Source organism: Populus trichocarpa, chromosome 6, assembly GCF_000002775.5.
Source record: "Populus trichocarpa isolate Nisqually-1 chromosome 6, P.trichocarpa_v4.1, whole genome shotgun sequence".
NCBI lineage: Eukaryota > Viridiplantae > Streptophyta > Magnoliopsida > Malpighiales > Salicaceae > Populus > Populus trichocarpa.
In genome coordinates this window covers 16,077,339-16,100,928 of record NC_037290.2, presented here as the reverse complement: position 1 = coordinate 16,100,928, position 23,590 = coordinate 16,077,339, and the positions used below count along the sequence as shown (strand labels likewise).

Below are 23,590 nucleotides of genomic sequence, written 5' to 3'. Positions count from 1 at the left end.
ACTAGTAATGATCCTAAAAAATGACATATTGCACTAGTACTTTTTCTATCAACCTTACATCCGATAAAATCAGCATCTGAAAAGCAAATCAAACTCAAATTACTTCCTTTTAGAGATCACAACCCTAAATTAATTGTACCATGCAAATATCAAAAAATTCATTTTATAGCACTAACATGGTATTCTTTAGGACATACTTAAAAACATGTACATAGACAAACACTAAAAATAATATTTGGTCTACTTACAATTAAATATAAGAGTGAGCCAATCATACCTTGATATTTGGTGATGTCTATGTTCTTACCATTTTCATCCATATCAAGCTTGGTTGATGTTCCCACGGGTGTGTCGGCTTCTTTGACATGTTCCATACCAAATCAGTTTAGTAGATCCTTGACGTATTTTTTTTTGTTGATGAAGATGCCATCTTTTGTTTGCTTGATTTGCTATCCAATAAAGAAGTTCAATTCTCCCATCATGCTAACTAAGTCTTTATTTGCTTTGCATCTTGGACTTATTGATTATTTTTTTATTTAGTTCTTCATGTTTGTTGATGTGATCTTTATATAAAACATGTTTAAATTTATTCTCAACCAAACATATTATTAGTTCATTTTCATTCAATTGTTATCATCAAAATATATAAATATTAATATGTGACCTAAAAATCAATAATTTGCCCTTCATTGATTATGATGAGGATCATAGTTATGTGATGGTGATGATGATTGGATTTGCTCTCATAAGAATAATTCGACTATAGATGTTCATTGGGAAGAAAAACAAGGAAAACAAAAGGAGTAACATGTGTTTGTTAAGAGAGTATGCTCCTAGAGGGATAATTCTCTCTTTTTCTCTAAATGAAGGAATATTTGTTGAAGTGTAAGAATAAAGATATAGGGTTTGGTTGCTTTTATGTGTGAAGAAAAGAGGTAGAGGTTTGAAAGTTAACAAAAGAAAGATGGGCAAGTGGCCAAGAATAGGTTGATGGGAGCTGATAAGAGAAGAATTGGCTATAATTATGTGGTAAGCCCAAAATGCTTTTGAAATGAGATAAAATTGGGGAAGGAGTGCCGATAATTTTTTTCTTTGTTTTAATGTTATTTTCTTTTAAAAAATCTAGGTTGGCTCTCTTGACTCGGGACCCAAGGTTAGGCTCATGTTAATTTTCGAGTCGAGTTTTAAAATTGTAAGTATAAGCGATAAAAGAAATAAAGTTGTTTAGAACCAATTCTCTACTATAATTGAATTCAATTATAGTGTTTAATTTGAATTCAATTCATAAATAAATTGAATTCATGTATTTGGAAGAGATAAAATTCAATTCATTTTATTTTCTATATTACTCTCAGTATTGATCTTATTTCTTTAAAGGTCTTAAAATAAAGTGCTTGATGGGTATTCTAGAAAAGTTAATTTCAATATTAAATTTTTGTTTTTTGAAATTGTAAATAAAAGGTTTTGACCAATGGTTTATTTTTGTAGTATTTTTAAAGATTCTATTAAAAAAAACTTTAAATGAATTCAATTAAGAGAATTCCAAACATAGTGTAATTAAAATAAAAAAATATTTACGTTGTTACAAAAGTGAGTTGATCATTATACAAGTTCATTTAAGCAATATTGAAGATTATTACTCCATTATTGTTCGAGAGTCCGACCGAAATAGATATTTGTTAAAAATTAAATTTTTTGTTTTATTTTTGAATTATTTTAATATATTAATATAAAAAATAAATTTTAAAAAATAAAAAAAATATTTTTATATATTTTTAAATAAAAAATATTTTAAAAAATAACCCTTTTTGTCTTTGTTCGAGGCTGAGGGAAAAGGAGATAAAGGGAGTTATTAGGCTTAAACAATAATGAGCCTTTGTGTTGAATCCATCCTCAGGTATTTGCTCTTTGAATTGTTTGTTGTTGCTTTCAATTCTTTCAGAGTTTCAATGAAAACAATGTATTCTAATCTAACAAAAGGTCAAGCATTTCCCTTGGCTACCAGGGTTTCTCTAAAACCCAAATGTCTAAAACCTCAGTCTTTGCCAATCGCGTCTCATTCAAAACCCTCACTAAACCCTCTATGTGTCCACTTTACAACACATTCACGTGGGTTTGATCACAAATCCAATAAAGTTTTCAACTTTGTGAGACCAACAAAAACTGATACTGGATTTCAGTGGAAGTTCATAAAAACGGGTGGGATGGCTAGAGCCAGAAGTATTTCAGGCGGGTTTAGAATTAGAAGTGTAGTGCATTGTTCTGCTAGAAGTTTCTCTTGTTTTCGCAGAGAGTTGGTGAAGGGAGTGATGTGGTGAGAGTTGGAAAGTCACTTGCTTGGTTAAATTCTAAGAAAGTTAAGGAAGCAAAAGGGTTGGAGAAAGGGTCAAGTGGAAAGGTGTTGAAGGAGGAGAAGCAGAAGAGGAACTAGAGGTTGTTGGTGATCCAAGATGGGATAAGATAAACAATAGGTTCAGAGGAATGATGGGCGTGAAAGGCCGGGCTGAGAAGCCTGAGTTTCAAAGGTGGAATAAGAGGAGAATCGGGGAAGAAAGACATGGAAAGAGGCTACAGAATCGACTGTTCCGAAGATTGTTGGTGAAGGGGTTTATGGGGTGGGTCCTGTTTTGGCTGCTTTGTCAGCTGGAAGAAGAGAATTCTATGCATTGTATATTCAAGAAGGGTTGGATTTGAGTGGCAATAATAGGAAGAAAAAGGACAAGAAAAGGTTTGAGAAAGTGTTGTGGATGGCTAAGAAAACTGGATTAAGCACAAAGGAAGTTTCAAAGCATGATCTTAATATGATGTTGATAATCGTCCCGATCAAGGCCTTGTGCTTGATGCATCTCCACTGGAGATGGTTAAAATACAGGAATTAGATGCTGTTTTACACGATGAAGAAAAAGGTTTTCTTTGGGTAGCCTTGGATGAGGTTACAGATCCTCAGAATCTGGGGGCAATTATCAGGTCTGCTTACTTCTTTGGGGCTTCAGGGGTGGTGCTATGTGCAAAAAATTCAGCTCTATTGAGTGGAGTTGTGAGCAAAGCAAGTGCAGGTTCACTTGAACTAATGGAGCTTAGGTGTTGCAAGAATAGGATGCAGTTCTTAGCATCATCAGCTGAAAATGGATGCGAGTTCTTGGTGGTTCTGTTTCTTCAAAAGCTGTTCCCCTGAATGAGGTTTTGCCTGGTCAACCCACAATCCTTGTTTTGGGCAGCGAGGGCACTGGTTTGAGGCCATTAGTGGAGAGAGATCATGTACTCAATTCGTTCGGAACCCTGGAAACATTCCTGTGGATGCAACTGTGGGAGGTGATGAAGTGGAAGGTGAAGAAATAAATCTTGAGTGCTCGAGTGCAGAGTTTGGTTCCTTTTTGGCCGTGGAGAGCTTGAATGTCAGTGTTGCAGCAGGTGTGCTTCTTCACCATTTAATTGAGAACAACGACGAGAATCTCTGCATAGGCCATACTTCAACGGTTATACTTGAATGACTTTCCGTGGATGTTTTGCATAATACGTCCAGCTGAATTTCAGTTACAGAAATTAGTTGCTTTCTCGTTCCCTCCTAGTATAATATATAAGCACTGTAATTTTATCAGCGTTGTCGAAATTTCTTTGAAAATTGAGGTAGATTAAAAGTTATGCTCTTCTATGGCATTTGGGAAACATGCATGATAGAACTTCCACTTTGTATCTCCAATTGCTATAGCAAGAGTTTCAATGGCCACAAAATCAAATTCTAGTTATCTCATCAATTATCAAATGCTTTACTGATCGAACTGTCTATCATTTTGCTGCAAATATTTAGCAATTTTCAAGAGGACTGGGGTTAGCTTTACACTCTTTTATTGGTTAGCAAGAGAGAGACAAATGTTGCATCGAGAAGTAAACCATGGGATCTGGGCCTTTTCTGCTCCTGCATTTTCAGTATCCAAGTTTCTTCTCCCATGGATTTTCTCCTGTATATGAAACTGCCAGTGGGTTTCATGGAACGAAAATCTCCCCGCTAGTAAATTTTGGTATTATTATGACACACACACATATACAAGGCATTAGCAGGGGGTAAACTTTATAGTAAACCAGGTTGAGTTGCTGAAAAGTATTCCAGAGGAGAAAAAAACTTCTCCAAAGTTTGAACAACAAGATCTTTTATCTTGAAAAGTTCTCTGTTATTGCGAGCTGTGAAAGAAGACGGATATCATGTAGAGGAAAGGAAGCATGAGCCTGGAAGCTGCAATTTAATCTAGCTGAGGTGATTGTTTTTTAATTAAAAATACATTAAAATAATAGAAAAACACTTAAAAAAACATCAATTTAATATCTTTTCGTACCAAACCAAATGGGGAGATGAGCCAGCTTTTCACAATGCAGTTTCGTAGCATCATGTTTCTTGTAGTAATAATTTGCTAGAATAGTTGATATCTTTCCCTGCTCTCACCAGAAAATATTTAGGCTTGTGCTTTAAATTTCAGAGACGCTGCTCTTGATAGCTCTAGTCTGAAGCACGAGGGAACCTTATCCTATATCGAACGTCTTATGACATTCAACACTTACTACACAAACCCTAATCCTCTAAAATAATGTTTTGAGATGCTGATAGTTTCAAATTTGCTGGGCACAACCCAGATATATCAATTTTCACTTGGTTTTGACAGGGGCAGTGACATATCCATGCACGAGTATCCATTATCCAATCCCTATAATGATGATAAAAATGCTGACCCGAAAAATGAAACCTGGATAGCATCAATATATGAAGTAACATGTGTCTCAAGGAAAAGAAAAGAAAGGGCTATTTTGTTCTCCACTGGATAAGATCATACAGGCGTATGTTAATTCGCTTTTGCAATGCCGTCCATTGATGGATGCTCTCTATCACTAATTATGTCTTCATCTCTTTAAAACGTCGATGGCTGTTGAGTGCTTATGCATACATAAACTTTGCTTCTGTTTTGAGTCCTTAATGCTCCTTCACTTTGTTCGAAAGCTGTGCTCATGTATTTGTACTCCCATTACCTTTGCAGTGATTGCGATATCAAAAGCATCAATATTTGCTGTGTCACTTTGTTCAAAAGGTTGTTCCCTGAGGAGGTCTAGCCTTTTGGTCCTGTGTGGATACGGCAACCTTCTTCAATTGAACCAGCAATACCACAGTAGTCAAAGGGATCTATCAGAAAAACAAAAAGGACAATAAATTCTCTGCAGTTATCCAGGCTTCCCAGATAATAGAAGGACCAGACATTCAAGGGAAAAGGTTTCTTGCATGGGAGGCCACCTTAATCCAGAAAAGAAGTTGTCTGTTTGGTTTCAAGGGCATTTTGACGAGGTCCCCTTCTTTTATAAACTTCACTATGCTGGAAATCAGTAGCCATGCCTGATGGATCCCCTTGTTGCCAGGCAGGCTCATCATCGAATTCAACTTGAACAGACATCCTTGCTGCCACTTGGAGTATAATTATTATTATATCTTCACTAATAGGATGATAAGTGTGTTGTCTTGATAACTAAGAGAGCTGTATGGTATATATTGATCATTTGCTCAAAAAGAGTACAAAAATCAAACTTCAAACGTGAGAAGTGGGAAATGGGAGGCAAAAAGCCAACAAATCATCCATCAGAACGAGCAACCAGATGACAAATAGACTGGTAGGTTTTGGTTGAAATTATCAAATGCTGATAGACTGGCATTGCTAACCTAATCCCTGGGAAGCAAAAGCTGGCAACCATTTGACAAGGGATATTAAATTATTCAAGAATTTAATATACGTCCTTCCAATATTTTCCAAGAATTTTAGAGGCATAGTCACGTGGCCTAAAAGACACGAGATCGAAATTATTCAAGAATCCACATGGGCTTTCTTCACATCAAACTCTTTTTTTTTTTTTTAAATTCTATTGTTTGGACAAGGGATATTAAATTAAAAAAAAATACATCTTCCACTGTAAAATATGAGAGAGACCATCATTTATTCACACAATGTTCCTTTTTATTAGATTTTTTTTTCATTTTGATTATTATTTTATTTATTATTTTATTTGATATTGTATTGATTGGGATTTAGGATTGAAGATTAGTTCCAATTTACCTTTTCCATTGTTATCACGATTATCACACTAAATATAAATGATAATCTCTAAAAATTAAAGAGAAATATAAAAAAATGAAGTCACATCTTTTTAGTTTTTTTATTTATAAATATTTCTTGACCTTTTTATTACAATGACAAAAAAAGAAGAAGATGAAAAGAATGCTAGGCTTGTTCCATGTTGATCCCTACTCAAAGGAGACTCGTTAACTTATTATTAACCTAGTTATTTATTTTAAAAATATTACGCTAGATCTATGTTCGTCTTTAAAACTATGAGACATATTGACCTAACCATTAAAATCAAGTCTTTAAAACATGACGCTAACTTAGCAACCACTCGTTGTCTCGTTATTGAACTAGTTTTAAGGTTTTAAAGAAAAACGTGTTATGCTTATATCGGTCTTTAAAAACTAAGAGACACTTTGACCTAATTATTAGAACCCAAGATTAATAAAAAAAATATGATGATAACTTGATGAAAACTCATCAATGTTGTTTTTGTTTTTTTGAAAATAAATATTTAAACACACATACACACATGAAAGTATATTTTATGAAGTATAACTAACACTAATATAAAACCAATAAAAATAAAATAACATAAAAGTAAAATGATAAATTATATGGATGAATAATAACCTACTTTAAAAAATATTTTGTTACACGTATATGCATATGTAAAAAGGCAAGAATACAATTTTATAGAACAAAACTAATGTGATTGCGAAGTGAACAAAACTAAAATAAAAATGCATAGATAAATAGTAATCATGTATGAGCAGTGCATTGTGCATTATTTTCATTTGTGTGTAGAAAAAAAATGCAAAAACCCCACTAGAAAAGAAGAAAAGAAGGATTTGTCTCATTTTGGGGCTGGTTCAAGGGAGGAGCTGTTGTGTTGACAAGGACGGTGGTGTGCAGTGATGGTATGGTTTTCAGGTGTTTTCTCTCTCTACTTTGACCCTTTCTCTCCTTGGTTTTTGCCTCATTTTCTCTTCCTTTTTCTTTCTTTGTTCCTCTCTTTTCCTCCCGCTACTTCTTGGTTCACAACACTTCCACTTTGAGTTTTTTTGGGTTTTAATTTTTTTTTTCCATTTCTTCCCTTTTCTTCCAATTCATCTTATGGCTCTCTTCTATCAGCTCAAACTCTCCTTTTCTTCTCTCTATTTCTAACTTGGCATTTTCTCTCTAAGTTGGCTCATATTGTTTCTTGCATTACCCCTCTATTTATGAGCAATGATGAAGCTTTTGGAACCTTTCTTGGTGGAATGTTCGTGGCCATCAGTTCTCTTGGGTCAATCTCAACTCTCCATTATAGTTTTACATTTTGGCTAAACATGATTGTGTTGCCCTCTTTGCACTACTTTTTCAGTGATTTCAGAGGGTCAAAACATGCATTTTTTATTATTATCGAGAATGTAGTACACATGCAATGGAGGGGAATAGTGTGTTATTTGGTCTTTTTTACAAGTGTGGGAAAGAGAAAAAAAAAAGGGTCAAAGTCAAGCCAAAACTATGAGAAAAATAAGACAGTTGCAAACCCCATTAAGAAGAAAAAGGTACAATTTTGGCCATGCACTAAAATGATGTCGTTTTGGTGCTTTGATCTCTTTTTTCCCTGATTTTTACTATAAAATGACATCACTTTGCCTAAAACACATTGATTTATTTAAATACAATTTTCATGTTTAAAAATAAATCCCTTAATTTCTCTATTTTTTTTAATTTGGTTATTGGGTCTTTATTTTTTATTTTTAGTCAATTTCAACCTTTTTCTCTTTATCTATTTCAATTTAGTCCCTAACTATATTTAAAATAGTTTTTGTATATTGCTTCCTTTTCCAATTCAGTAATGACTTTTCAATTTTCAATTTTTAACCAATTTCAACCATTTTCTCTCAATATTTTCTCAATTTCATCCCTGTTTGCTTTAAAATAGTCCTTGCACATTGACACATTTTCCAATCCAGTCTTTGGCTTTTCAATGTTTAGCCAATTTCAATCATTTTCTCTCAATTTCTTCTCAATTTAGTCTCTAATTGTATTTTTTTCTTTTCTTTTTTGTTTCATATATATCTTTTGGGATATTTAAGAGAGGTAAATTTTTTTTTAATTATGATAGCTCTTTCATCTTTACAATACTTATAGTATAAAGTCTATGAAAATTTGGTCAAATTTATTACCCAATAGACTCTTATATTGAGATTCTTGTTGCTAAAGTTGAGCAAACACATCCTTATAAATTAAAACATTCTTAAGCATTAAACATGTAGAATCCCTCGTTGGGCAATCAAACCCATTTTTTTTTGTTATAAGAATATGAACATGGTGAGTTTTTCATCGAACTTTTTTCCTTTTTGGTGAAGTTCTCCAATAAAGTACACCCTCTCTAATTCTTTCAATCTCATTCTTAATTACTTCTAACTCATATTTAATTATTAGATTTAAAATATAAGCACAATACCATATATGAATCAAATTTAATCTTAAAGAACTGACTTATAATTTATCATTCAACTTGAGTATAAAGATGTTATTAGTTATGTAATTTTCCATTAATTGTTGAAAAGTTTGTATCAACATTCAAATCCATTAAAAAAACCAATCAAAACTTCAGCTAGCAATACTTTTATAGGAGGACTTGAAACATAAGCAAACATAAACCAAAACACTTAATAGTATGTATACAAAATAATTGCAAAACCTAATACAACATAAACTAAAAAACTTTTACATAAATATGTGGTATCATAACTCATTTTTACCTTCAGTTTTCTCAATGTATTTTAAGTTTCTAAGAAACTATCTTTTCAATGCGAATCAACCAATTCATGATCATTTTATGTTTTTTGGTGCTTTTACTTATCTTATTTTGTGTGGTAATTTTTCATATAAAAAATAATAAATAAAAAAGAAAAAGAAAAGGAAAAAATAGAGAGTGAAAGGGCAAGCAAAGAATAGGGGACTATAAAAAAAATAAAGTTTTGTGAGATCGAATAAGATAATGGGGAATCAAATAATATAATTCAAATATTAAAAAACAAGAAGAGGGATTATATTTCATAAAGTAGATATTCAAATAAAATTAGAAAAAATATAGAAGTAAAGAAATAAATAGTTTTAGAAAATCACCGATTATGGATCTCATTAAAGTGAAGAAGTAAAGAAAGAGATCATGCATAGTTCAAAAATAAAAATAAAATCTTTGACTATAAATTTCTATAGTTTAAAATCCCCATTCAAGAATGAAAGAATATAAAAATCTTTTAATATTTTAATTTTATTTTCTAAATTGAGAGGGTTCTCAACACTATAAATTGAAGCATAAGAAAAAAAGATGCACATATTATAGAAACATATAGAAAGAGACTAGAGAAACACACGAAAAGAAACAAAACAAAAAAAGAAGAAAAAAAGAAAACCCTAGCCTCCATCTTCCTTTTTCTATTTGCTCAAAACAAACAAGACAAGTCACTTCCCTTCTTCCTTGTCAGAATTTGGTAGCACAACTCACAACCATCACCAAACAGGCAAAACCCATCTTTCATCTCTAACATGAACTCATATTTGCCAAACACCAATAATTATTAGCACTTCCCAACCACCTCGACAACCCCTCTTCTCATGTCAAATGGCCACCAACAAGCCATCTAAAATAGCAAGAACCACCCAAAGCAATGAGCATGTGAAGAGAGAAAGACAATAAAGGAGAAACCAAAACCTCTCTTGGTTGGATCTCCCTCTTGGAGTAGCGGTGGACTTCATCATTGATGTATAAAAGAAGACAATGAGGACGAGTACTCGATCTAGTAATTCATATACCTTCCCCCATCACAGAGCATGTAACCATATTGAGTAATTCCAATCACACATCCATGTGTGGAAGTCACACACCACCACTACCTAATCCTACTTCCAATAGCTTCTAGCCCATTCTAATAGCTTTCGAAGGTTTGTTTTCAAATCCTGAATAAATATATCTACTTATTTTGAATAATTGTTCATTGTATTATTGATATTTGTATATAATATGATAAATATTTGAAGTGTTGGGATCCGTGTTGTTGTGTGGAAACCTAAAAGACATGAAGCCACAAATGATTTATTTTTCAAGTTGGGATAAGATTCAGAGGACAAGTTGCAACATGTTTATCTGAAATATAATTATTTAGTCTCTATATAAATTTTATGCTCGCTGATTTTCTAAAATTTACTTGTGATTTTACCATTCGTGTACATAGAAATGATGTTAATGATTATAAGAATAGTTACAAGAACTTCTTAAAGATTAGCTGAAAGCAATACTTAATAAAAGCAACACAAAGGAGAATCTCTTTGGATTTTGGTAATTATATCTACAGCATGCCTTGAAGCTAAAATCGGCAATGACAAGGCCACAATCCTCTGCAACATAACATAAAATAAGGTGTAGCCAATTCGAGCATATAAGGAGGACAAAATGGGACTTCTTAACTATAGGGTTCAAAATAAAACAGTAGTGAAAGTACAAGGGGCAAAAACATTATCGATTCATTCATGTTTCAAATTCAATATATTCCGTCACTCTTGTTAGAACCCACCCTTGTCTAACGGTCTCTCCCTCTGTTTTGTCTGCTCCTCCAACAATTATTATTAGTGTAAAAATCACGCGGTCTCTCACTCCTCTTCGTTTCCTTCGTCCTTCCTCGCTTCTCCTCTCCTCCAAATATTGAATAAATAAGATTGACGGAGAGAGGGGGGGGGGGGGGGGAAGAGGAAGCAATGACGGGGAAAGAGGCGATGGATAGTGCCTTCCTCTTCTCCATGAGTAAAGCGTTCTGTAGTCCTCTCGCTGTTTTTATTCAGATCCAGGTGTGTTTCTTCCTTCCTATTTTTAGATCCATCCCGCAGCGCACTGCTTCTTTTCTCACATTGCTGTCGCAACACACTGCTTCTTTTCTTTCCTTGTCGCTTGTCATTCATTTTTATAGGTTTATGGATTAGCTGGATTGGGTCTTAAAGCTTTCAATTTTAATTCATGCATAAATGAATAATAAGCTGGGTTATGGAAGTCCTACATTTGGATTCTGGGCTCCTCTGGGTTTGCTTTCTCCATCAAACTTGGCTGGATAGCTATTTACCCTCTCTAAGTATCACTCGTCAAGAAGCAAAAAGGTTTCCCGTTTTCTTTTGTATATAAATCTTACCAGCTCTACGCCCTCTTTTCTCGTGCTGCAGGGATGTGCAATTTGCTTACTTCTGGCTCTTGGGTGGGCTTGTGCTGCCTATGTCAGGTATTGAGATCTAGCGAATTTAGTTTTGAAAATGATTTGTAATGTGTTGTTCTTTGAGACGTCACCTACATCTTCTCCTTTCTCGCAGGAATAGAGAGATCAAACGGATAAAAGATAGTATGAGAGCTGGCAACAGCTTTTCATTTCTTTGCCATGACATTACTGAACTTGAGCACTCTTATCAGACCAATCTGCCTAGAGTTACAGTAGTTATGCCTTTAAAGGGGTTTGGAGAACATAATCTGCACAATTGGAGAAGTCAAGTGAGTTGTTCACTGCCGGCTTTCTTTTCTCTCTTCCCCTTGACAGAGAGGGAAGCTGTTCAACCCTTTTCTGTTTTGCTGAGGTTTTCATTAAATTAGTTAAACCGCTGATTTTTCCATTCCTTGTTTGGGTAGAGAAGAGTTGGGGTCAAATGAGTATGTGCTGTCTATTTCATATTCTAGTTTGATATATGCACTGTTGTTTTCATTTTCTGCTATGAGCTGATACATAGGAATCCTCATAGAGCGCTTTTTTTTTTTTTTTTAAGGTATATATCTTCCTGCTCGGTGTAATTATGCTCAAACTCTCCTTTTGATTGAGAAAAGTTATACAATGTTAAGAGAGCCATTGTTTATGACGTAGGTATTGTTAAGTGCAGGTAACATCTCTTTATGGAGGTCCGCTAGAATTCCTTTTTGTTGTGGACAGTACAGAAGACCCTGCTTACTATGCTGTTTCTAGCTTGATATCAGATTTCAAGGTATATTTGTTTTCATTGGTTTACTCCAATACCAGTACTGAGAGAAATAAACTGCACATGCAGTATATGATTTGACACCTATGTAATTGGTTCCTTAGTTCCCAATTTATTGGTCCATCTTTGAAATCCCATCAATATAGTGGAAAATCATTAATTAATTGTGCTTTTATTCATAGTAAAATGTGATAATCTTCGTTTCTTTGTGAAATATCTGAGATAACCTCGTAGAGTTAACCAAAATCATAAGTTTAGTCTCCAAGTCAACGAACAATTTGGCAAGTATCAAAGTATAAAGTATGAACTACCAGATATATAGACTTGCACAGCAAGTATCGAAGTATAAAGTATGAACTACCAGATATATAGACTTGCACAGAAATATGTAGGCTCTCATTTTATTGATGTGAAAATCAGTAAAGCTGTCACTACATTTTTGTCCCTTGCATCCTTTAAATATATGTTGGTTCTGTGAATCACCTTGTGTACTGACTTGTAATTATTTTTCACATGAGCAGGATAGTATCGATGCTAGAATTGTTGTAGCTGGCTTATCAACGACCTGTAGTCAGAAAATTCACAACCAGTTGGTATGTAACATGTTTAGCATTTGTTTAATGGTTTTTGGCAATACCCTTAATACTGATTACCTGTTCCTTAATTTAATTTGTGTTCATACTTTTTTTCTTCATCTTACAATGTAATGCACATGGCTATATATGAATTCTAATTTTTTTTATAAAGTAGGAGTCCTATGCATAGACTAGTTGCCAAAAAGGTCTGTCATCACATGATGCTTTTACAAATTGTATTTTAGAAAACCAGGATATTGCAAGTTTATACAAAAGTTGATCCATTCTATACTTCACATAAATTCTCTTCATTGGTCTCCTCTAGAACCACACTTTTGGTTAGCGTTTCACAAGTGCGTTATTCTGCTGTTGTCAAGATTGGTGTGGAGCAAATGCACAAAGAAAGCAAGTATGTATTGTTTTTGGATGATGATGCTAGGCTGCACCCTGGTTCAATTGGTGCCCTAACTGCTGAGATGGAAAAAAATCCTGAGGTATGGGTCTTTGTTATGGTTGTAATGATGTAAACTATATTCATTTTATAATCTTAAGTTTTGTGCAATGGAATGCAGATATTTATTCAAACTGGCTATCCTCTTGATCTACCTTCTGGGAGCTTAGGAAGTTACTGCATCTATGAATATCACATGGTACAGCGCCTTAATGACCTTTCCATATTTTTCCTCTTTCTATTTATTTCATTATGGTATTTCAAGCGAAGTTGCTGCTTCATTCCAGTCTTGAAGTTTTTTTTAACCACTAAATGCTAGCAAGTTAACTTGTGGCATTATTTACTTAAACTTGGTGAAGCGAGGAACACATGTTTGCTGACCCCAGTCACAGCATCATTTATTTTTGTTTTTTTTTTTTTTTTTTTTGGGGGGGGGGAGATGCAAGTAACTGGAATTTAATTTTCTTTGGCACACGGACACGAGTTTCTTTCTAGCAAACTACTGGAGTGTGTGGAACTCTGAATTTGTAGGCTGATGCTGTTATGACTTAATATTGCTACCTTGCTTTTGATATTAGAGAAGCTTTCTTGGTTTTCATGGAGTTAATATGGTCATAACTTGTTCACATGTCGAATATTTTCTGTCACAGCCTTGTTCGATGGGGTTTGCCACTGGTGGAAAAACATTCTTTCTATGGGGTGGTTGCATGATGGCAAGTGGCTTCTACTACCTTATTAAAAATCTGTACAGAAGATTGAATGCTTTTTGATTGGTCTAGATTTTTCTTTTCAGATGCATGCTGATGATTTTAGGTATGACCGCTGTGGTGTGGTATCTGGTCTTCGAGATGGTGGATATTCAGATGATATGACTCTTGCAGCTTTAGCAGGTAATGAACTAATTTTCTTTGAAGACAGTTGTTTTGGACTTAAAATCAGCCTCTCTCAGTCTCTACTTCAAAACTTTATCCTATCATTCGGTATCAACTTTCTGATCGCTACTTTCTGATTTTTCCTTAGGGGCTCATAAGAGGCTCATTACATCTCCTCCTGTTGCTGTTTTTCCTCACCCCCTTTCTAGTGATCTTAGCTTTTCAAGGTTTGTGATATTTGCTAGCTCAGGCTTAAATGTACTATATTTCATTTAGTGTTGACTTGCTGACTTTGTGTAGGTACTGGAATTACTTGAGGAAGCAAACATTTGTTTTAGAATCATATACATCTAAGGTTAACTGGATAATGAACCGTGCATTATTTTCTTCTCACTGCTATTTATCATGGGGATTCGTAGTGCCATACTTGATGGCCATGACCCATGTTGCAGCGGCACTGCAAATCTATATCCAAGGATATGCACGTGAGGAAACTACATTTGTTTCTAATGGTGAGCACATCAACTTTTCCTTCTCTACCTTTTGCTTTTCATGTGACGTGGGTTGGGGGCTTAGGTTGGAATCTACCAAGATACTAATATGGTTAAGTTTGGATTGTTTTTAATGATAGGCCTTTTAGACCTTATGGTGGATTATTAGCATTTGGTAATGCATTAGCAATGATGGTGACATGCTTTTTTATTGTATAGGCAATGCATCTCCATGCATTTAATTTTATTACAACCATATTTATTCTATATTGGAATAATTACTTTACAAAGCCATTACAAACACCCATAAAGTCTAGCTCAGATATAATGGGTTGGGTTTTTGGCTTTTGAAACCAGGGTACTAAACAACATTGGCACCTTTTTCCTTTGTCTATGGATCCGATAATTAAGAATTTTCATCTTTCCTTTCACATGCATAGGTTGCAATTTGCCCTGAAAAAAAGTACTTAATACTAGGAATAAGAAGCTAGAGCTAGATCCCATTGTTACGTTAGGGCATTGACATGGTTCTTACACAAAAAAATTTGCAGTTTTACAGCTAAGAAAAATGCTTTTTCCCAGGGTTGTTACTAGTCACCTGCCTAGCTGCATGCACCTTTATAGAACTTTTTTCAATGTGGAACTTGACGAGGATAGAAGTTCAACTATGCAACATGCTTTCTCCTGAGGCACCCCGACTCTCCCTTGCTACTTATAACTGGGTCCTAGTAAGTACTTCTAGTTTATTTTGCACATTTGCAGTCTTGGTAAAATTCTTTGTGGACATGATATTAATGGTTCAAAAAATTGGTATTGCCTAGTATAAATGGGCCCTTTCTGTGAACAATTGCTAGCAGTGACTATATTTCTAAAGAAAACCATTGCACTAAATTTGTATCAAAGATTCACCAATTAAACATAGAAGGCTAATAACCAATTAGGCTAATTATAGCCAATCTGACAGTTTACTTGTTATTAAGCAAAATGATTTGTCTTGGGCAGGTATTTATTGCAATGCTTGTGGACAACTTCTTATATCCAATATCTGCATTCCGTTCCCATTTTTCTCAGTCTATCAATTGGTCTGGTATCCGGTACCACTTGAAGGATGGAAAGATAAGCAAGGTATGCCCACAAATAATTTTTTTTTAAAAAGAAAGAACAAAAAATTAGAAAGTGTAATCTTTTCCCATTTTAAGTAGCAGCAATTGCATATGAGTAGCTCAGCTTTCAAATTTTAACGAGTTATATGCCTCTGTTTATTAATTTGTATACTGGTGGGGGTGGTCTTTTTAAAGGGCAGGGAGTCCAAAATGAAAGATTCCCTTCACTTTCCATAGGTCAAGTCGTTCACGCTCTTTTTTTTAGATGAAGTTAAATTGTTATAATTTTTGAAGCGCCATAGAACTGGTTTATTTTAGTTCTGTTTTTATACACCAATGCTTGGGTTGTGTTATGAGATTTATCATGGCTAGAAAAGGTACAAGATTGAGCAACGAAGAGAAACTGTGTTGTTGGCACTCTCTCAGCTGCTGTTCTTTTTAAATTCTGCAGATTGAAAGAAGTACGGGCCCCAAATACACAGACCTAGCGTGGAAAAAATTATATGGGAAGAAGGGAGCTCCTCCCAAAACATCATTTCTTGGTGCTTTGCTTAGAAGTTTGGAACAGTGGCGACAACCTAAGAAATTTGATGGCTAGAGTTCAGGAGTATCTTGTGAATTCCTTGCCCGCCTTTTAAGATCTGGTGGTTAGTTAAGGTTTGGGAAACAAATATTTTTGGTGGATTAAATTGTACTCTTGGATAGGTTGGATTAGTCAATGATTGATTGATTTTAGTAATTTAGGAATTCAGTCTCATTTTTTGATTCCTCCATTCAATCAAATTTGATTCTTCATCTCCCCTCAGTCTGGGTTGATTTTGTAACATGCACACATTTGTTTTGCCCTAAGATGACATTTATTTGTATTCGCCGCAGTTTGCAAAACTCATAGTGCTTCTGTTGTTTTTCCCAAGTCTAAATTCAAATGCTGCCAGAAACCAGTTTCATTAGATACGGACTGGCAACAACTTGCAAGGGAAGGCATGATCCATGGATGCATGATCTGAGAATTGCCTAAAAAAAATGGCGCATCAGCAAAGGCAGCAGTTAGGTGACAGAAAGTAGAAGCCAATCGCAAGCAAGGTTTTCATTTTAACGTCAAACATCATTTGAATTTCTATGGATTTATACCCTAATTTTATAAAGTTAAAAAATCTTTAAAAATAAGATGGTGCAAACGACATGGTCTTATAGCCTGTTTGGGAACGTAGATTATTTTTTACTAAAAATTATTATTTTTATGCTTTCAGATTGTTTTGATATGTTGATTTTAAAAATAATTTTTTTAAAATAAAAAAAATATTATTTTGATGCATTTCTAAGCGAAAAATAATTTGAACCGCAACCGCTACCACAATTCCAAACAAGCTCTTAGTCTAAGAGAATCAACATAGTTAGGCCTCTTTATTTTAGTGTCTTCCCTATAGAGTAAATAGATACATGGTTTGATGATTATGATGTTTGTTCATGTTAATGACGATGCCATTTCACATCTCAAGGTTTATGCTATTAAGTTACATAGTTAAATGTATAAATCTGTGGTATGATTGGAATAAAAATGTTACCAACAGTTAAAGAATCCAGTGAGAAACTAGTTCTTTAACAATAGTTGATGAAATCAAGTAAAGAAAGGAAAAGTGGATAGAAATAGAGTGATTCACCCAAATCTCTCACTTTATGCATTTATTATTTTTCTCTCTGTTATTCATATTCTGCTACAACTAATATATCACACAATAATTGATGTGCCCATAATCGTAGGAATAGCATGCCTTATACACATATTCCTTAACAACACTAAAAACAAGAAAGTTAAATGGTGTCTTTGGCGTCTCAGTGGATTCTAACAACGGTTATAATTTCAAATTGCCACAACCTCTATCATCTCTTGTTCTTTGTCTCCTGCCACACTTGTAGTTGCAATACATGATAATTCCCCTCTTCACAACCTCCTTATCCTTAAGGTTGAATTGAGAAAAACACAGTCATTTTCTCAACAATCTCCTAGGTAGCATTCATCAGTGAAAGCCCCTTCCAATGAATTAACACTTAGGTAACAACTTGATCCTTTTACTTTGCGATCCTTCTATCCAGTATTGCTTGTAGTTGCAGGCCAAAAACCTAAGGTAGATTTGACAGGGTACTTTGCACTGGTCGGTTCCCTACATGCCTCCTAAGTTGGGAGACATGAACTATTAGACGGATGGCAGAGGAGAGTGGAAGCTCCAGCTTGTATGCCATATTTCCAATCTTGTCTATCACTAAGCAAGGCCCAAAAAACTTAACTGATAATTTTTGTGATGATCTGCGAACCACTGATTGCTGCTTGTATTGCTGTAACTTAATGTATACAATCCCCGATAGAAAAACTCCTTTCACTTCTCTTTTTTATTGGCAAGTTGAGCCATCTTGTTTGGTGTAGTTCGAAGATGAACCTTGACTTGTGTAATCATTTCTTCCCTTCTAGTTAGAAGATCATCAACAAATTCCACTATAGAGTCATTAGGAAAATAGGGATAGGAGGAGGAAAACCATACAATACCTTATAGGGTGTCAGTTAGATAGAAAAATGGAAGTTTGCATTATACCACCATTCTACCAATGATAGCCATTTTGCCTACTAGTTTGGGTTGTCCCTAGTCATATATTTGAGATAGTTTTTAACTCATTTATTAAATACCTTTGTTTGACCATCGGTTTGAGGGTGGTATGCAGATGAGTAGAGCAAATTGACCCTTTGGGCATTGAACATTTCATTCTAGAATTTGCTCAAAAACTCAGGATCCTTGTCACTAACTATTGATGTTGGTAGGCCATGTAGTTTGTACACATTATCCATGAATAACTTAGCAACAGTAGGGGCTAAATACGAGTGGTTTAGGCTCATGAAGTGAGCGTATTTACTGAAGCAATTCAATACTACCATTATAACATCCTTTATTTCAAATTTAGGTAACCCTTCGACGAAGTCCATGCTAATGTCAATGAAGGGAGTATAGGGAATGGGCAGGGGCCGTAGTAGCCCAGGAGTGGCCATATTTTCATATTTGTTCTTCTAGTAGATAGTGCATTCTCTAACAAACTAGCGAATGTGCTTTCAGTTGCTCTTTCCAGTAGAATAAACTCCCCACTCTCTTCGTAGTAGCTGTAATTCTTGAATGTCCTCTCACAACTGAGCTATGATATAATGAAATCAACCTTGCTTGTAGTTGTAAATCATGTCCTACAACAATTTTACCTTTCCTGTTCAGATGACCATTGACCTAGGTGTAATGAGGGTGTGACCCTGAAGTGGCTTGTAAGTCCTGAATGATGGTTTGTAAGTATTGATCTTTTTCCCAGGTCCTTGTAATCTCACCCATGATATTGGAAGAGACTGAAAAGACAACCATTGGGTAGAGTTCTTGATTAAAGTTCTTGAGAGGGTATCTGCTGCTATATTTTCCTTTCCCAACTTATATTTTATCTCGTAATCATACCCCATCACTTAACTAACCACTAATACTATATAGGAGTAATTATTTTTTTGATCCAAAAGATATTTAAGACTCATGTGATTAGTGCGAGTCTTAAAATGTTTTCCCTACATGTAATGCTTTAATTTGGTGACTACATGCATGATAACTAGCATCTCTTCTTTATAAACAGAAATTGCTTGTTGTTTAGGGCCTAGATATTTGTTGATGTAGGCAATATGATGTTTATCTTGTATAAGTACTACTCTCACCCCCACCATGGACGCATCTGTCTCTACAATAAACAATTTATTCAGGTCTGGTAGGGATAAGACTGAAGGTTTAGTCATCAATTTTTTGAGCAAGTTGAAAGCTTTGGTAGCTTTATGATCCCACATAAAAGCATCCTTCTTCAATAGCTATGTTAAAGGTTTACAAATGGAATTGTACCTTTTAACAAATCTTTTATAGTAGCCCGTAAGCCTTAAAAATCCTCTTAGATGCCTCAGGTTCTTATGCCATGGCCAATCGAGTACAACTTTGATTTTATTGGGGTCGGTAGCAATTCCATACTTAGATATAATGTGACCTAAATATTCTACTTGTTCACTGTAAAAACTATATTTACTTGTCTTAGCAACCAATTTATGTGCTCTTAACAATTCAAAAACTATCTTTAAGTGTTTATAGTGATATGTATTGTATACCAAAATGTCATCGAAGAACACCAGGATGAATTTCCCGAGGTGTTCTTTAAAAACCTCATTCATCAAACTCTAAAAAGTACTTGGGGCATTGGTTAGCCCAAATGACATGACCAAGAACTCTTAGTGGCCATTATGTGTTCTAAAAGCTGTTTTGAATTCCTCCCTAGAAACCATTCTAATATGGTGATATCCAAATCTAAGATTAATATTTGAAAAGATAGTTGCTCTTATCCTCTAGTTCTACCACATGAATAAGGTATTTGTCCTTGATGGTGAGTTTGTTCAAGGCCCTATAATTCATACACAACCTCTAGGTAGAATCTTTTTTCTTAACCAGCACTACTGGGGAGGCAAAAAGACTGTTGTTAGACCTTACAATTCATGTTCTAACATTTCTTCTACCATTTTTTTTCTTTCTAAAACATCCTTCTTTAGCCCCGAGTACCTGTAAGGTCACAAATTTATTGTTTGGCTCATTTCCTTCAAAGGAATAACATGATCAGGAGGGGGTAATCCTTCAGGCTCTTTAAATTTGTCCTGGTAATTCTCTAGTAAGGATGTTAATATGGTATCACTGTTATGATAAGAAGGTGATTTAACTTTTAGAGAACTAAGAGAATGGTCACCCTCTTCTAGGATTCTTAAACTGCATAAATAGAATTCTGCCACCTGTTTATGATTCCCCGATAAACAGTTTAGTTGTTCAAGCTTAATAGCTTGAAATTTGATTGGATTCTCCCTTTTGAGCAATACTCTCTAGCTTTGCCAATCAAACGACATTTAAAGATGCTTGTCGTTACATAGAATGTCCCTCAGCATAGATAACCCCTAGATACCTAGCACCATGTCATAATTGTTCAAGTCCATGATGAAAACATCTACTTCAAAGTACACCCCCTATATTTTCCATTTGAGGCCTTTACAGACTGATTTGCATACCATTTCCCCCCTTTTTACAGCTTGTATAATTATAGAATTGATGGCAGTTAACTCACATTGTAGCCTAAGAGCTAGAGAGGAGTTGAAGAAGTTGTGAGTACTCTCATAATGTACTAGAAATGAAGGGTTTGTTTTTCTATCTTTCCAGTGACCTTCATGGTGTGGAACTTCACTGTTCCTTCAAGGCATTCAAAGAAATGTGAGGTATGACTTATCTAACATGACACCTTTCTTCTTGAATCTCCTCACCCACTACCTCCTCCTCCTCTTCTAGAATACTTAGAGAATACAACTTCTTTTTCCTGTATCTATGACAATGTACGAATTTCTCATCACTTTAAAAGCATAATCCCTTTAGCTTACATTCTTTAAATTCATGTTTTTTAATAAATTTGATGGGTTTAATGAGTTTTTTATTAAAAGAGTTTTGAGTAGTTTTATTTTGCCACTTGGTAAGGTTTGTTTTGGGTAAGTTGGTTGTTGTTGTAAAGCTGGTTTTAGTAGAGTTTGGTTGCTAAATGGTTTTAGGTTGAATAAAGTGAGAAGTGGAGGAAACTGAGTATATTGATAGATATCCAGAAGTTTATCTGTGAGCTAGTATTTGCTTGCAACCTAGTAAGGTTATAGGCCTGTCTAAGATTGTTGCGATGTCGTGGTCGCACAAATTAATTACTCTAGCTTCAAACACAACACACAAGATAATATAGAGCAAGCAAGGGGTCGATCCCACGAGGAAGATTCAAGTCAGATTTTTATGCTATATGATATGCAATTTGAGGGGGGGGGTTTGGACGTTATCTAGGCTAAATCAAAAGAAAACATAAAACTATTAAACAAAATTTAATAAAATCAGAAAATTATCAAGAGAACAAACCTTGGTCGCAAGCACACATCCACCTACAAAAATCAGAATTGATCATGGAAACGAAACATCAATTTATATTATGAATATTTATCTCTTCTTAACATTGGTTAGTTAACGGATCCGCCGTATAACTAACCCTAACCATCAAACAACCACAGTGTTCGCACTAGTAATTTAATTCAATGGCAGCCTTAAGAACTAGATAAGTCGATTAATCAAGAAAACATAACTGTCCGCAATCTATGTTTGATTTGATTGAATGTTCTCCCTAAGATTAATAACGTAGATCCGCCACAATTATTAAACTCAGTTGCTTCACAAGTTCATATACCACAACTCCGGTTTTGATATCAAACTTAGCAATAGATTGTCTACAATAATAACTTAGAGTCCGCTCTAGCAATTAAAATAAACAATCATAGGAAAAATAAGCATAGGAGAACAAACATATTCATCATATAAACTGAAAAGAAAAGGTAAAATAAATCTCACAGTTCTTGAAATCCGAAGGTTTCCGTGTCCTTGCAACCAAGAAAAAGTGTTTAACCTTGCATGTTTGTTGAACAACTAATTAAAAAGAAGGAAGAATGCATAATTTCAGGTTTCTTAGAGCAGGGGAGCGTTTTTCTCCTCTTGGCTGGTTGCCCCCCTTCTCTTCTCTCATTCTTTTTATATCCTAGAAAACCCTAGTCTCTATTTTACAAAATAGTCCTTCCTTAAGTAGATTGTTTACATTTAAGTACTTCAATAACTATATTCCTAAAAAAGAAGAAATAGACTTGCATGAAATCTTCAAGCTTTGACTTAGAGGAGCTAAATTTCTGAAATAAAAAACTTGGATATTAGTTTAGATGCTTCAGAACGTAATTTGGACTCGTTTCTTCACGAAACCTGTTTGTTGGCAGAATTCAGTTGTCATCTTTGAAAAATCATATCTCCCTCATATGATATATTTTTTGGCTGAAATTTAGAGATTTTATAGGTCTTTGAGTTAGGAATCTAAAACAATTGAGTTTGCATCAATTGGACTTTTGTAGCTCTAGATATTCAAGTCGGAATAACTAAAGGTCAACATTGGCAGATTGCGAGATTTGACTTTGAAAGCTGCGATTTCCATGCTCTTCCTTATTTTATTTTCTTGCCTTAGATGCCCAGAAAGGTATGAATGTTAGCTTTTTAATTCCACTGGAATCACTTCATTTCGACCTCTAGAGCTCACGCTTTGCACAAAACATCGACTGAAGGTCAAATCTGCTAATTATCTCCAATTTACTCCTTTTTGCATCTTTCATCCAAAAGTGCCTTCAAAATATAAAACAAAGAATATCAAGACATTTTATATATAAAACATAGGCAAAACACTAGTTAAATGTGGGTGAAACTATCGAACAATATGATTGCATCACAAAGGTCAACTGATGCATGCACTCAGTTAAGTGAAAAGCTGTCCTGCCCCAGCTCAAAATCTGACAAAGCTTTATCTATTGATTCTAAATAGTTAAGCTATGCATGAGGTTGTTGTGGTCTAATCATTACTACAATGATCCTAAATAGCGCAGACTCAAGAACAAGGTTGATAAGGGCGGTAAACTAATAAGCATTCTTAAAATACTTGTGGATAGAAAACATTTTTGTTACCATCAGATCACTTGTTTTTGGATAAGAGTAATTGTATTAAATAAAGGAAACTATACAAAGTACGAGGGACATACCCCAAGAAGTACAAAAGCTTGTTACCTTGGTTTATTTGACAAAAAATAACAGGGAAAAGAAGTAATAGCTAAAAAAATAACTGAAAAAAAAATAATACTATGAGATCACTTGTAAGAAGGAAAACTATTTAACTGGTAGGTTCATACCCAAAAAATCCTTCAATCGAATCATCTCCAGCATGTGCTAGGATAACATCCCTACCTGGATGTTCTTCTACATATAAGGTAACATCATACACCTAAAGTTATAGAAAACAAGTGAGAAAATAACAGGATAAGAAAATAAAAATTATAGAAATATCATCACAAACTAGGTTCA

At 34.5% G+C, this 23,590-nt stretch overlaps 1 protein-coding gene and 1 pseudogene across 1 annotated transcript; both read left to right on the top strand.

Moving 5' to 3' along the window:
* The first annotated feature begins 1,958 nt into the window (after positions 1-1,958).
* On the top strand, positions 1,959-3,688 carry LOC112325663 (rRNA methyltransferase 1, mitochondrial-like; annotated as a pseudogene).
* Positions 3,689-10,689: 7,001 nt separating this feature from the next.
* Positions 10,690-16,478, top strand: LOC18100466 (uncharacterized). Its single transcript, XM_024603316.2, has 14 exons — positions 10,690-10,940; positions 11,307-11,362; positions 11,451-11,625; positions 12,006-12,107; positions 12,623-12,694; positions 13,054-13,170; positions 13,249-13,326; positions 13,778-13,840; positions 13,921-14,017; positions 14,148-14,226; positions 14,300-14,511; positions 15,073-15,218; positions 15,493-15,615; positions 16,045-16,478. Exons 1-14 carry the CDS (start codon positions 10,851-10,853, stop codon positions 16,189-16,191), a joined length of 1,557 nt encoding a protein of 518 aa, XP_024459084.2. The 5' UTR covers positions 10,690-10,850; the 3' UTR covers positions 16,192-16,478.
* The last annotated feature ends 7,112 nt before the right edge of the window (positions 16,479-23,590 follow it).